The 14,800-nt window shown below is 35.5% G+C and overlaps 2 protein-coding genes and 1 long non-coding RNA gene across 7 annotated transcripts in view; 1 reads left to right on the top strand and 2 right to left on the bottom strand.

Moving 5' to 3' along the window:
- LOC139127176 (myosin-3-like) overlaps positions 1-14,800 on the bottom strand; it is a 182,777-nt gene that overhangs the window by 98,783 nt on the left and 69,194 nt on the right. The window lies entirely within an intron of this gene.
- LOC139127203 (uncharacterized) lies at positions 2,600-5,742 on the bottom strand. The gene is made up of 2 exons (XR_011550955.1): positions 5,343-5,742; positions 2,600-4,252 (listed from the first exon to the last, which is right to left on the bottom strand). It is a non-coding gene; the product is annotated as an uncharacterized lncRNA (long non-coding RNA).
- On the top strand, positions 6,575-14,484 carry LOC139127102 (uncharacterized). The gene is made up of 8 exons (XM_070693022.1): positions 6,575-7,103; positions 7,487-7,670; positions 8,312-8,406; positions 9,085-9,388; positions 9,555-9,891; positions 10,453-10,663; positions 11,253-11,363; positions 11,799-14,484. Exons 1-8 carry the CDS (start codon positions 6,575-6,577, stop codon positions 12,602-12,604), a joined length of 2,577 nt encoding a protein of 858 aa, XP_070549123.1. The 3' UTR covers positions 12,605-14,484.

Raw genomic sequence — 14,800 nt, 5'->3', positions numbered from 1 at the left:
GCCGACACGAACACGAAGTGTGTGTTACCGGCTACCAAAAACTATGAAAAATAGTAAAGAATGAGCTACAAAATCACTATCAGTTTTAAGTTGCAGGTAGAATAAGTCTGTGCCTTTGTAAAAAATACTAAAAAAATAGTAGAAAGTGAAGAACCAGCGAAGACCTTGACCGCATATCATTTGCATCTCATTGTCGGCTACATGGACTGTGTGCCCCTTTCAGAGGTATATACAAAAAAGTATATTTATGTATTTCTTCCTCATTGCTAATTGACATAAAAATAGTGACAACATCACTGTTCGCTCCCTTATAGTTATCAAAACAAGTCAACCATTGTATGAAACATGGACATACATATACAGACAGACTGGCATACACAGACTGGCACAGAGTGATGACATTGACGCCACGTGCATGAGAGTGATAAAGATATAACAAACAGCTGAATGTAACGATAAAATAGTTAAGTATAGGCCTATACAGGCACTGAGAGTGAATATGTTACAGCAATTTGATTAGTTTCTTTTCCTTTTCTACTTCTGTGATAATATTTAAGACAATCAATCTGCAAGGCAGTTTATGTATTGACAAATATGTTATCTTTTACAAGCACACAGTAAACTGTTCTTGATTTTTCATTTACAATATTTGACATAGACTGAAATACATAACATGCAATCAATGTTTACACTTTGCCCATACACCAGATACATGGAGAAATTTCAACATACAATCATCAACTCAGAAACCCTACAGGAAAAAGTAAACATTGTTTTCTTCCAGAACAGCTGGTACATCCACATCTGGAACAACTTACAAACTTAACCAATTACACAAGGATGATGACACAAGAGATAAAGTTAAACTGTGGTGAACTTGACTGTTCCTTTCAAATCCTTACCTAACTTGACATCTTAAACTAAAATACACTGCATGGTTAATTGTGCACAAAAATACATCGGGGTGGACCATTTGATAAGGGATGGTGTCTGGAAGATCGATGAGGTACATTATCTTTTTTATTCGATCCATTGTACATTCTTTTTTCCCCACTCTCCCACCTTTTCTTTTTGTCAAACCTTCTCTGGCTGAATTTTTTATTGGCATTTGTTTGGAAATTTTTCAAAATCTGCCAGGATTTTTTTACCGCATTTCAACACCAAATACAGTTTACCATATCAAATGCTTACTAAATCACCACATTATATACTCTTAGTTCCAGTAGGTATAAAATTACCCAAAAAAATCTTAAAAATACAAAATGAAAGATATCCCAGTAAAACTGAAAGTTTCGCAAAGTTGCCCCAAAAATTCAAAATTCCGGATTTCAACTTAATTTCAATATATCTTATTAACAAAAACCCTAAGGACCGGTTTACTAAATATCAAAGCCATCAGACTGGTAAATTTTGAGAAACAAATTTTTTGACCAAAAATGAGAAAAATTGCCCCCAAAATACAAAATTGCAGATTTCATCCTAATTTTAAATATATCTAATTAACATAAACCCTAGGAATCTGTACACTAGATATCAAAGCTACCAGAACAGAAGTTTTAGGAGAAAAATTTTTTGACCAAACAAGGCAAAATTGCCCCAATTGCCAGTTTCAACATACCTTCAATACATTATATTGAGATTAATCTTAGATACCTGTATACCAAATACATGTATCAAAGCTATCAAATCAGCAGTTTTTTGATTAAAAAATTTTTTTATCACAAATTGGGAAAATTGCCCCCAAATTACAAATATGACAATATCAATACAATTTGCAAAAGCATGACTCAGGTCATTCTGAGGAACATGAATATTAAGTTTCATAGCAATCAGACGAGTGATTTCAGAGAACAAGATTTTTTGACTAAAAACTGAAAAAATACCCTAAAAATACAAACATGCAAATTTCATCCCAATTTTTGCACATATAATTTAGAATACCTAAAGAAATCTGCATACCAAGTTTCAACCAAATCTGACCAATGCTTACTGAGTTTTAGCCATTTGCAGGATTTTTCCTTTTTTCCCCTCATTTGCATATTTTTGGCACTGACATGTTCATTTGAACAAATTCACATCTCCACCCCTAGGTGCACCTGTACACCAAATACTAAGACAGTAGGTGCTACGGTTTAGGAGTTTTTGATGTGGACGGACTAACAGACATACATACATACTTACATACATACACACAGACGCCATTTTGCCACCTTATACGAATACCTCCCATTTGCATATATACATATGCACATGGCGGAAAGGCTACATTAAAACTGTGCCTGCTTTTCAGCACTCGGATATCAGCAAATTATCAGGGATTATATCTCATATCTTGATAGTGGTCATCTACACTATCTATAGAGTACACAGTTCTCTCAAGGACCGGACTATTTTCAAGTTGATTATCTGTGACTCACTCACATCCTGTACGCCGGTGTGCCATTGTGTCACTAGAGATGTGGAGGGACGGTGATCTCCTAAATCAATCTTTTCAGTATGACAAAATAAAAACTACTGCTTAGGTTCTCCTTTCACAGTGAGAATACCACTCAACACATCCTCCATCCACTCCAACACATCCTCCAAAAGACCAAGCATGTGCTTCATTTTAAGCCATGTTTATTTCAATTCATTAAAACATGCAACTTTGAAAATGTTGCAAAATTTGACTTGAGTACTGAAAATCCTGAATCCAAAATAGCGATAGAGTTTTGGTTGTTAAATACTGAATATTCAGAGTACAAAAAATGGCAGTTTGTCAGTTGTTAAATACTGAAAATGCTGAGTAAAAGGTAATTATTTATGTTAACTACTGAAAAACTTGAGTTAACAAAGGAACAGGTTGTTGCCTGTTATGTACTGAAAAAGACGAGTACAAAAGACAGCATATCAGTTGTTACATATTAAAAATGCCGAGTTATAAAGGGAGGCATTTTTAGTGTCAATTAGCATTGAAAATCCTGAGTTGAGAAAGAGGTAGCTTATTGTTAAGCACTGAAAATGCTGAGTACAAAATTGAGGTAGTGTATCAGCCATTACGGTAAGCTGTGAATGTGAATCACTTTAATTGTTCATTCAAAATCTGTAAATTTTACGCAGAAGACGGTGATCAAGTTAAAAAATCGGGACTTTGACAATATAGGAAAATATAACTAACTTCTAGACTACAAAAGCCACTAAACTTCAACCAATCTACACCTACATCAGAATTGTTGAAAAGTTAGCAAAATTACAGCAGTCTTTTAGCCTTAGGTATCAAAATTAAAATCAGGAAAATAAATGTAAGAACATGTTTGGTGATGATGATGTAGAAATACAATGCAAACATGTTAGACAAAATAGTAACGGTAATGACAATGTTGATCATTAATGCTCAACAAATAATATTAAAAATACATCCTAAAATGGATATGAAAAATAATGAAGTGTTGCAAAATACAACACAACCTGTAGCACTCCCAAAAAGCACACTGAACAATGAAGGACAAAATAAAACCTTAGATTTAAAACCTGAGATAAATTGCACAAACAAGAGTAAATAATACTTTGAAATAGAAGCAGACTGCATAGTACAGTTCTATCTCACTATATTACTTAGTGCTATCAAGTTAAAACAGTGTAGGCAACATAACTGGTAAGCACACAAAGCATGTCTTTTATATTGTACAGAAACATGGGCGTGATAAAATTGTCAAATTTTGAAAAGGTGTGTGCTTCCATGTTGCTACCATAACTGAATTGTTCCTTTTTTGCTATCATACCACTCAATCATTTAAAACTTATATTTGAAATGTTTTTCTTGTACATTAGAGAGCTATCCATATTGTACTTTTTTAAGATGCGTGAACTCCTAACAAATGTGGAGTAGTTTTTATCAGTTTCTACTTGCAAAGCTGCTATTACATTCTTTGATGCATCTTTCTTGATTTCGGCAGCAATATTGTATTTGCTGTTAGCAGTTGTTTGATGATAAAACAACTGTTGACTCTGGAGTTGTGATGGTAGCTGTTATCCAGAACAGGAAGGGTCATCTTTCCCGGTCTTGATACTAGTACATGGAATGTAATTCCTACCGTAGTGTAGAGCTTGCCACACTTCATCACTGTGCCATTTTCACTGATTACTGCCTCCAAGATTAGACCATCTTGGATGACCTCTGTGACCTCAGGAGACTGATTTGCAATGTTTTTCCATACAGCTCTGTGCTTGGAAAAACATTGATGCTTTCTTTGGGTCAGTTGCTCTGCAGCCACTGCAAATTGTAAAGTGTACAGAAATTGTTATGATCATAAACAATTAGAATTGTACAGTCATACAGTATGTAAACCGGTATTGCGAGTACTATAGGTGTTTATTTTCATAAATATCAAACACAGAGATTAACATGGAGTGATGTTCTAGGTCATTCTATCAACAAGCAAGTCTAGCACTCTACATGTCGGGTCTGAAAAAATTGCCGCCTGTATATATTGCTCCGACAAGTATGCTCTTCATGTAGTGTACAGGTTTGTTTCATCAAGACAAAAGTTTTAAGGTCAACTTAGCGAGGGCTGGTGCAGTTCCACTAAGATATATAGGTATAGCATATAGGTAAAAATTTATGATGTAATATTGTAATGTTTGATGAGAATGACTAATTATGCAATAATGACGACCCCCCTCCAAAGAAAAGACTCAAAGTAATTTATAGTAAATTGAATCATACCAGTTAGAAATAAGCTTATGTGAAATTAAACACATCCCCTCCCAGAAATTTCAACCACCTCCAGCCTCTAAGAAAATGGTACTAGCCCACTGTTGAAGGTCAAACTACCATTGAATAAATAAGATTGCCAACACATTCCTTACATTGTCACTATCTGGGTCACTACACTTACGGCAGTCAGTTTGGGAATGAAGGTTTTCTACTTAGGTCAAGAATACCATGATTAAAGTAACCAGTATACGAGTTACAAACTCATTTTGAAAGGCAAACTGCAACCGCTGAGTCAGGCCAATGCCCTGCAGTCAGGCGCAATATTCAACATTGTCACACTGATTACATAACTAGTCAAACATCAATGCTTAGGATCGACACACTAGTCTGTAGGCAATTTTGCATTTCAATACTTTAATACTACATTTACTAACCAGCTAGCCGTGTATCTTTGTCAACATGGGATTAAGAATATGCACAATCCTACCATGCAAGGTTTGATGTGATTACACAGTCACAAAGCAGGCTACTAATACTATTGTCAGGGTCAGCGATAGTCAGCTGGGGTCGAGTGAATGTCCCATCCGCATGTCGGTGTCAAATAAATCAACACGAAAATACAAAAAATACAGTGATATGTACTTACTGTCTGAAATACTGCAATGGTTGTTTGTCGAACCATGTCTGGAGAAAGCGCAAGGTTTAACTTGTTGCTCCAGCCAGGAAACGTTACATAAATCTCTTCATTGGTTAGGTCCAAACCTGCCATCGATAAGTATGGTCGATTGCCTCGATCATTTCCCCTCGTTGAGTATATGTGAAAGTGGCCATACTGGTATAGTTGACGAAAACACTAGCAATAAATGCGTTGTAAGGGAGACTAAACAATATTTTGCAAAGAGTATAAGTGACACACTTGGTAACTGGCTGCCCATGCCGTTGTATTTGATGCTGAATTACAAGTGGTCAAAGGTCAAATATGTATAACAATGCGCAGTGAAGAGGTCGATCACAAGTCAGTAAATCAAAATAATGATCATGGTATATTCCCTATAATTGCCATTGATTAATAATACACAATTATTTTAAGAAAGATGACTTATTTTTATAACATTTAGGCCGATTTTCTGTCCAACCCAGGGTGTATAGTTCTATGTGCAAGCTTTTGCATGAGTGATTAGTCACAGGCATGAGTTCGTATCCCACAATATCTTGATTAGGACTGATCAAGTGTACACAGATTAGTAGATCAAACGTCAATATTTAATACCCGAGACCGACAAAGAGCTGGTCGGGTTTAGCAAGCTGTCTGAATTAGCGTAGCCTTTCCGTAATGTTATATGGGAGCGTAAAAACAAAGTCATTGAAACCATGCCATTTATATTCCAGCCTTTGTGTTTATTTATCCTGATAAGTTTTGTACTTCTCTTTCCTGAAAACTGATCAGATATAAACAGTAGTGCCATGCAACAGCACAAGGGGAACCTTTCAATGCATGCCAGGTTTCAGCTTAACATACAGTTTGCACCTTATCATTGCTTTTAAGGACGGGGACTATGTACGAAAATCGACGTCTGCGCAGGTGTTGCGCAATATTTATGTCGTAGCAGAGTGAGCTAAATATCGCAAAACGAGATTATTTGCGACATCTTAAATTTAGGCTGTGTTACGCATAAATGAAGGTAAACGTATTAACTTGATGATGGCTTGTTATGAATGATCAAAAATATTATGTGACGATAAAAAATTGTAAATTTTCATGATATTGGCATCGATGTGATCGATTTAAGAAGGTACCGTAAATGGACTCGGACCTGCGTATTATGCCGCCATTAGCCGTCAAACTACGTCGCGCAAACGTACGCCAGCAGTGAAACTATGTCGTTTGGTCGTGCCAGTCGGCTGACAGTCACCGGTAGATTCACTACCAAAGCAACACAAAACAGAGCCAGAAGAGTTTCTGAGGCCCTCAAGGATAAATGGCAATCCTCTAGTCATGAAAGTTTAAAGTCTGATACTCTTGTCGAGTCGACTGCGGCCACAACGGCTGACGACCATTGCTATGTTGGCTCGTGCAACTCGGTTCCGGAACCCAGCAATGAAGTAGTCATATGCGAATATGATGAAGACTACGATCCTTGGCGGCCAACAACCTACAGTGCCACGTGGAGAGATGGTCGGCGAATTGTTGATCTTGGTATCCTTGCAGATGGTTTATCTGGCTGCAAGCAATGCAGCATGCCGTTACGGATGACCGACACTATCGGCGAGACTCGACATGGTCTGGGTGGCTGGCTGCTTGTCAGGTGTTGCAACCTCATTTGTAATTTTGTCAACGTGGTTCCCCTTGGCCTGAGACACGGACCAAATAAAAAGATTTGGGATGTAAATACCAAACTTGCAATCGGTAAGTACGAATTTTTTACACTTTTTTTTTTGTTTCATGCACGCGCGCGAGTGTCAAGTCGATCGTTTACCTCGAAGCGAACGGATGGTTTGATATAAAATGTCACGCGCAAGCTGAGACCGTGTCAGTAGTGGCTTTGTTTTGTGTATTTTCACTCTTTCTGAGCAAAAAAACGATTGCCGTTTGTTTCCGCAAATCACATTGTCTCTCGATTTTCACTGTTACGTGAAATATTTCGTAGATTAGTGTCCGCAGAGAACTCTCGAGCTCTCGATGCTATGATACATTTGTGTTTTCTTAGACTCCCAAGAATTATGTCTTCATCTTTTGGTATACCCAATTTTTGTCGCTAGCCACATCTTTTCCATTGTGTTATTTCATAGGCATGATACATTCAGGTATAGGTGAGAGGAAAATTAACAATTTACTGACGTCAATCAACATACCACCAATTAGCAAAAACACAATAAAACTTACGGAAAGAGAAGTCGGCAGTGTGATAGAAGCATCAGCTAAGGAATCAACTGAAGTAGCTTTGATGAAAGAAGCAGAGGCCAACAAAGACAGGTTTACCTTAAATTAGTGATCTACATATAACTGTATTTATTTTATAGTCTAAAGTAGATTATCTTTTGAAACAATACATTTTAATGTTGTAAAGACAATTTTAGAGTCGATACCTTTAAAAATGAAAAATTTATATGATTTTAGTTTTTGAAAACCATATAAGCTCAGCTATTGTTACATAAACACAGAATATTCTAACCATTATAACTATTCTTTTTTTTAGTTTTGTTTGGTAAGATATACTTATTTTCCTTATATATTCTGTTGTTGTACTTTCAACATTAACTTTTTTGTTTTATGCTTTATTCTTAAAACCCATAAAATTATACAATAGCTAGTTTTTATTGTCCAATTTGCAAATTTGGTTTTTGCATTAAAATATAAAAGACAATGATATCCTCTTGTTCTACTCAATAGTATAAAATAATTTGAATTGTATATTTTTTGGCATGACAACATACATTCCACTGTTGATTGATCAATCTAGGCCTGGATTTTAAATTCATAGTAAATATGCTGCATGACAGTTGTACTAGCTTAATCTAGAAAGGCTGTGTTGAATTGCTCAATTCTGAATAGTTGAGCATATTTTCATATGTAGGTCAGTAAAGTATTATTTTTTTATTTCATTGTACTTGTAGGGGAGATGTAATTTCCAGCGACATTAGTGTTGATGTCAGTGTTGATGGTGCTTGGCAAACACGAGGTAGTGGAAGGAGTTTCAACAGTTTGTCAGGTATGTGTTTATGAAAGTTGAATTTCATCAAAAACATGTATAATCCAGAAAATATATCTGAAGCATTCATTCTTTTGATTTACCGGTATGTATTTGTAGTTAGTAAAAGTTTAGCAATAAGCAGCAAGTGTTCAACTTGAAAAAAGCAACTATGAAATCTAAACAAGAATAAAATATAAGAGTCAATGATTTGTTTGCAAAATACTATTTGTATGGATGAGGATTTCATTTCACAGTAGTGACATATTTACCTTCCCTGATGGTCATTGTATGTCCTGTTAATGATTAGGCATTGACAGTAAAGAGACATTTTTCCTAAAAAAGATGAGTGTCAGTGAAAAAAATTCATACAAAAACGCACTTTCCATACGCAGAGTTAAAAATTATACATGCTGGCAGGATCACAGCCATACAATAATATGTTGACATACTGGAAACCATTTAGGCACATACAGAGAGATGCTGGCAGAGATAAATCCTAATTGCTCTCTCACAGTATCTTTGTGTATGCTTAGATAACTGTTGAAAACAATGCTGTATATCCACAACTAAGAGTATTATTGGCTCCTTTTTTTGGTATGTCTAACATGCTGACCCTTTTGAAACACACATTTCAGTGCCATTGACACTGTGATATTTTTAGCTAAAAGATTTAGGAAAAATTCTTTTCTCTTACAGGCCATTGTAGTATGATTGGTACCAAAAGTGGAAAAGTGCTAGGATATTCTGTGCGCTCAAAAACATGCCACATGTGTAGTACTGCAGCACGTTATGGTAAAGAGCCAAGGGAGCATGACTGTAGACACAATTGGTATGGAAGCTCAAAGGGTATGGAAGCCGATATGGTTGTTGAACTTGTAAACAATGTTCATGGTTCATCTTTGGGTGACAGTACCGTATGTGTCGGAGCAGTTGTTGGTGATGAAGATTCTGCTACAATTGCTAGAGTTCACAAAGAAGTTGATGAAAGGATTGAAAAGAAGTCAGACTTTAATCACCTGAAAAAGATTCTTGGCAACAAACTATATGCCCTGCAAGCCAAACATAGAACATTAACTGTTAAGTTATCAAATATCTACAGAAATGTTTCAGCTACATGCTGAAACAAAACCAAGGAAATGCAAATGGTATCAGAATGGGCCTTAAAGCACTCTCTTTCATCCATTTGGTGAACACCAGTACTGTGATGGTAGTTGGTGTGGTTATTTACATAAAGGAGCCAACTACAAGTTCAAATCACTTCCATATGGTCGACCACTTAATGATCCAGTCTTAAAGGAAGAACTTAATTCTGTGTTTGAAGGTTTTCAGTGTGCGGCTGATAAGTTGGCAAATACAGATAGTACCCAAGCAAATGAAAACTTCAACAACATTGTTGCTTCCAAAGCTCCTAAGTCATGCTGCTATGCTGGATCTGACAGTTTGAATTTCAGAGTTGGTGCAGCAGTTCTCCAAAAAAATGATGGTTACAGTTATGTCTCTTCGGTAAGTGATTGTGTAGTCTGTATGGCAAAATATACCCAAACATGATGTCTTTGCAGTGCACAGAAACGCTAGTTTTCCATAAGCTGACAGTAACACTGGACTGGTCATAATGTGACTCAAGTGTTATATTTATGCCAGAATTACAAGCATTATTTCAAACTAGCCCAGTGATCATGTGATGTGGATCGAGTTAGCATCAATCTACACATTGCTTTAATGGTCGTGGCACATATTTATAGAATTTTTCAGGGACAATGATACTACTTCCTTTCATAGTATCATCGATTTGGATCTGTTTAGGATGCTATTTATATGGTTCTGCTTATCACAAATATACCCTGAAGTGTTGGCTTTTAGAGTTGTATTCTCACACTTTCCCTAGCTATGCAGTATAATTACTTCTATTCTATGAGTTTTTCGTAAATACAAGAAATTGTATCTTATGACCATAAATAATTTCAAACTGGAGTTGAGACAGCCCACTTCAGTTAACAACACGACAAAAAAGTATTAAAAAATTTATACTGATGTTATTGTAAACTTGTCATTGTTTTGCCATAGGTAAATGAACGGATTGGCATGTCTCCAGGGAAGTATTGTGTGTCACGTGCGTCCTATCTGGATAATCAAGAAAGAAAGAGACGGATGAAGAGCCAGACCCGGTGTGCTAAAAAACGTCGTATCGAGCTGAAGGCAAACAAGTATTTAAAACAGAGTGTCCAAGAACTCCGTGAAGGTGATACATACACAACAGGAATTGACCTTGTTCAAAGTAATTACTTGTTTAATCTAGTCCTTGTTTATAATTGATGTGAATGAAAGTTTGGATTCAGATAGATGTAGATGAATGATTTTAGAATCAATGTAAAATAACTCTAAAGTGCTAATAGTTGAATGTTTGTATTGATATGGCTCCCTGCATATACTGATTTACCTTTCAACTCAATGTCATAAAACTGATGGAACATGTGCATGAAGGTCTGTAGTAAGTTTGACATTCATTGATGTGGTAATATTGTAAATGATCACACAAAAACCTAATGCTTACAATATGACATGTACCAGTTCATCTGCAAGTGTGCACATAGTCATTGAGTGACCTGATGTACTCTATCATTTGCTGGATGGCAATTTTGTTATTTGCATAATTGTAGAACTAGTTACTCAGTTCATGTCTGCTTAAAGTTTGTGATTTGCCAAATACCTAAAACATTGAACCTTGTACCATAGGTTTTACTGTTTTGTGAATATTCTATTTCATTAGAGGAGAAAAGTGAATATTCTATTTCATTAGAAGAAGAAAAGCTGAATCATTTATTCCCATATATTTTATCTGCATCTGCTTCTATTTTTTTATTCAGAAACCCAAGATATACAGGAGATACCTTCCCCTTCTACAGAACCAGTTCCACGACCAATAGAATTGACTGATCAACCTGTAGTGTATTTTGACCTGGAGACCACTGGATTAGGTAGGTGTTGTTGTTATCAATGTGATAATACGTGTTGTTTAAACTAATCTGATATTGCAATCATTTCACTACTTCATCTTAATACCTTTAGAGGCTACAAATGGCTATTGGACTGTACACACACAGATCAATCAAACTGAAGCACATTTTTACTGGAAACAGAACAATTCATCCATGATTCAAATTTCTGCCAGCATTGTTTTAATGATCATGACTTGCTTATCAAAATCAGCAATGGTTTACAGACAATAGGCAGATGACATTATTTCCATACCAACAAGCCAATCAATGCCTCAAGTGTCAGTTTCAGTTATTACTTATCTCCCAGGGCAAAGTCTGACACAGCAAATGAAATTTTCATTGAAATTTACTGTAATCCAAAATAACATAAACAAATTATCTAGCAATTTGTCATGATTTTTTTTTCTTTTTCAGCAAGAACATCACACATAACACAGCTTGCAGCTGTTGGACCAAAAGGGTGTCTGAATGTGTATGTGATACCTAGGATTCCAATAAGTGAACCAGCATCAAGAGTGACCGGTCTGGCAATGAAAAATGGAATCCTAACACAGAATGGAAAACCTGTCAGTGCAGTACCTGTAAAACAAGCATTGTTGACATTGTGTGACTTTCTTGGACCAGAACCTTGTATTCTGGTTGGACATAACATCAAGTCATTTGATTGTAGAGTTTTATATAATGCTGCTGTAGCAACAGATATGGTTGATGAATTGTCTTCACACATTGCTGGCTTTGTTGATTCATATAAAGTCTTTAAGACCTCATATCCCGATTGTGAAAAGTACTCACAAGTTGCACTCGTTTCAAAATTTGTAGGAGAAAGTTACAGTGCACATGATGCTTTAGCAGATGTGAAAGCTTTGAAAAAACTTATTGAAAAGGTACAGCCATCTTTTGATGAGTTTACATTTACATGGGAGTTTGTCAGGGAGTCTGTAGAGCATGCAAAGGTAACAAGCCAAAACATGCAAACCTTACATCCTCTTGAACTCAAAGGGTGTATAAGTAAATGTATGTGTAAGAAAATTGCAAGCAGTGGCCTTGCTATGGGCCATTTAGAGCTTGCATTCCACAGGAAAGGTGAAGAAGGCATTGAATCATTGTTGAAAGAGAAAAATCAAAATAGAAAAGAAAGGGTGACAAAATCCAAAAAAGTTATCAATAATATTTGTAAATTTTTTTCTCACAGAATCAATACTGTTTGTCTAGCATCATAACTCTGAAATTTATGGAAAACTCCATGCTGACTTGTAGTAGATATTTGATTACTTTAATTGTTAAAGTTCTCCTGACATGACAAACCCATCTCAATGGTATTAGCAAACTTAAGTATAAATAATAAGTGAAATACATTCATTACTGTTGAAAACTATTCTTGACCCGAGAATGAATACTTTTTCACCCAATAACAGCAATTTGAAAGACCCCACCAAAAGTGATCTTACAAATACGGAAGGGATGCAAATACAAACACAGTACCGCTGAGCCTAGCCAAGACTGTAGACGTCCATAGAATTTGGAAGATTATCTTGTACAAAAAGTTCTGACATGCCAAATTGCTGTATATGTATTGCAGTAGACTATAGACTATAGAAGCTATTGGGATGGGTATCCGTCCGGCGTCCGTCATCAGTATGTATGTATGTGTGTATGTACGTTTGTGATGTGTCTGTATACTCAAATATCTTGAGAACCGCAGTACTGACTGATTTGATATTTATCTTAATGTAATATATTGAAATTATGATGAAATCTTCAATTTTGTATTTGCAGCTAATTTTGCCATTTTTGGTCAGGCCATCCTGAAATGAGCTATCAAATATATCCACCTACTTCATCAATACATGTGTCACAAAAAGTTATTCTCTACAGAACACAGCAGAGCTGTGTCGACTGTTGGGTCGCTTGTTTTTTCAAAACAGCTGGTATAAATATTCAGTTTACAGGTCCCTAGGATGATCTTAGTGAGATAATTTCATACAGTCAGGAAATGCTCGATTTTGTATCCATGTCTATAGTAGCTTCAGGGACATTGGCCCTATGTTTTTAGCTACTATAGACTATAGTCTATAGAAGCTATTGGGATGGGTATCCGTCCGGCGTCAGTCTGTATGTATGTATGTATGTATGTATGTATGTATGTATGTATGCCCGTTTGTGAGGCGTCCGTCCACTCAAATATCTTGAGAACCGCAGTACTCACTGATTTGATATTTGTTGTGTAGATGAAAAATATGATTTTGAGAAAGCTTTTTTTTTAATTTTTTGATATTGTTGAAAATAGGCAAATTAATGCCAAAAAAGGTGTTTTTGGTAAAAAATCTTCTTCTTCATAACCGCTGGTCAGACAGCTTTGTTATTTGGTATACAGGTCCCTAGGGATAATCCAACTTAGATTTGTTCAAATTGTGATGAAATATGCAAAGGTGTATTTTTAAGGAATTTTTTTGTCATTTTGGTCAAAATTTGACTTACATTGTATGTAATTCTTGTACTGTATAAACCCTATCAATTCACCCAGAAAAAAATAATTACCATATGATTTTAAATAATTGAATTTTAGTGTGGAATTATCAGAACGTTCAACTTTTTTTGACAGTTCATAGTGAAATGCTTACCATCTTAGCTTCAGGGACTTTGGCCCTATGTTTCTCAGCTGGTTTGGAAATGTCACTCATGTCAACACTCTGTTCACTAACATAGTCATACCAGTATTCCAATTACAAATTTTTCTCATGACTTCAAATCATTTTACACATTTGAATATCTATTTGCATATAAACCAGTCATTCAGAGATCATTTACAGGTCATGCAGAGCTGTTGAGACAGTACTGAAAGATTTTGTAGAATATTTATTGTACATACTACGCTTGGCATTATGGCATCTAACTATGCCTTACTAAACAATGTATTGTACCTTGATGCCTTACAAAACAATGTATTGTACCTTGAAATACTTTTAGTGTGTATACACAGTTGTTTTGGTGTTGATGATTCATTCTTCATCTTTTAATCACTCCGGAGCAAATAAATAAATACAGCATAATATTTATAAAATATTGATATAAAATATTTATTATTGAATATTGATTATATAAGAAGATATCATACTATGATGTAAGCATATATGAAGTAAGCAATAAAGCAACATTATCAATCAGTCAAACGCTGCTTATGCTCTTTTTGCTACACTTGTGTAAAGGACACCCTGTAACTCAAAAAATAACACTTGAAACTACCTCAATATTTGTTGATATAACCAATGCAACAACGTAAGCAAAAATCAGAAAAATGACAATATTGTCTGATAATTTTTGAGCATGTACCTAGCCAAACCCACTTTTCCCTCTTGTTTTTGTTGACATAATTGATCAAAGAAACAATATATTCAAAAATCAGAAAAATGACAATA

The sequence above is a fragment of the Ptychodera flava genome, unplaced genomic scaffold (assembly GCF_041260155.1).
Source record: "Ptychodera flava strain L36383 unplaced genomic scaffold, AS_Pfla_20210202 Scaffold_29__1_contigs__length_4469600_pilon, whole genome shotgun sequence".
Lineage (NCBI taxonomy): Eukaryota > Metazoa > Hemichordata > Enteropneusta > Ptychoderidae > Ptychodera > Ptychodera flava.
This window is presented reverse-complemented; position numbering and strand designations above follow the sequence as displayed.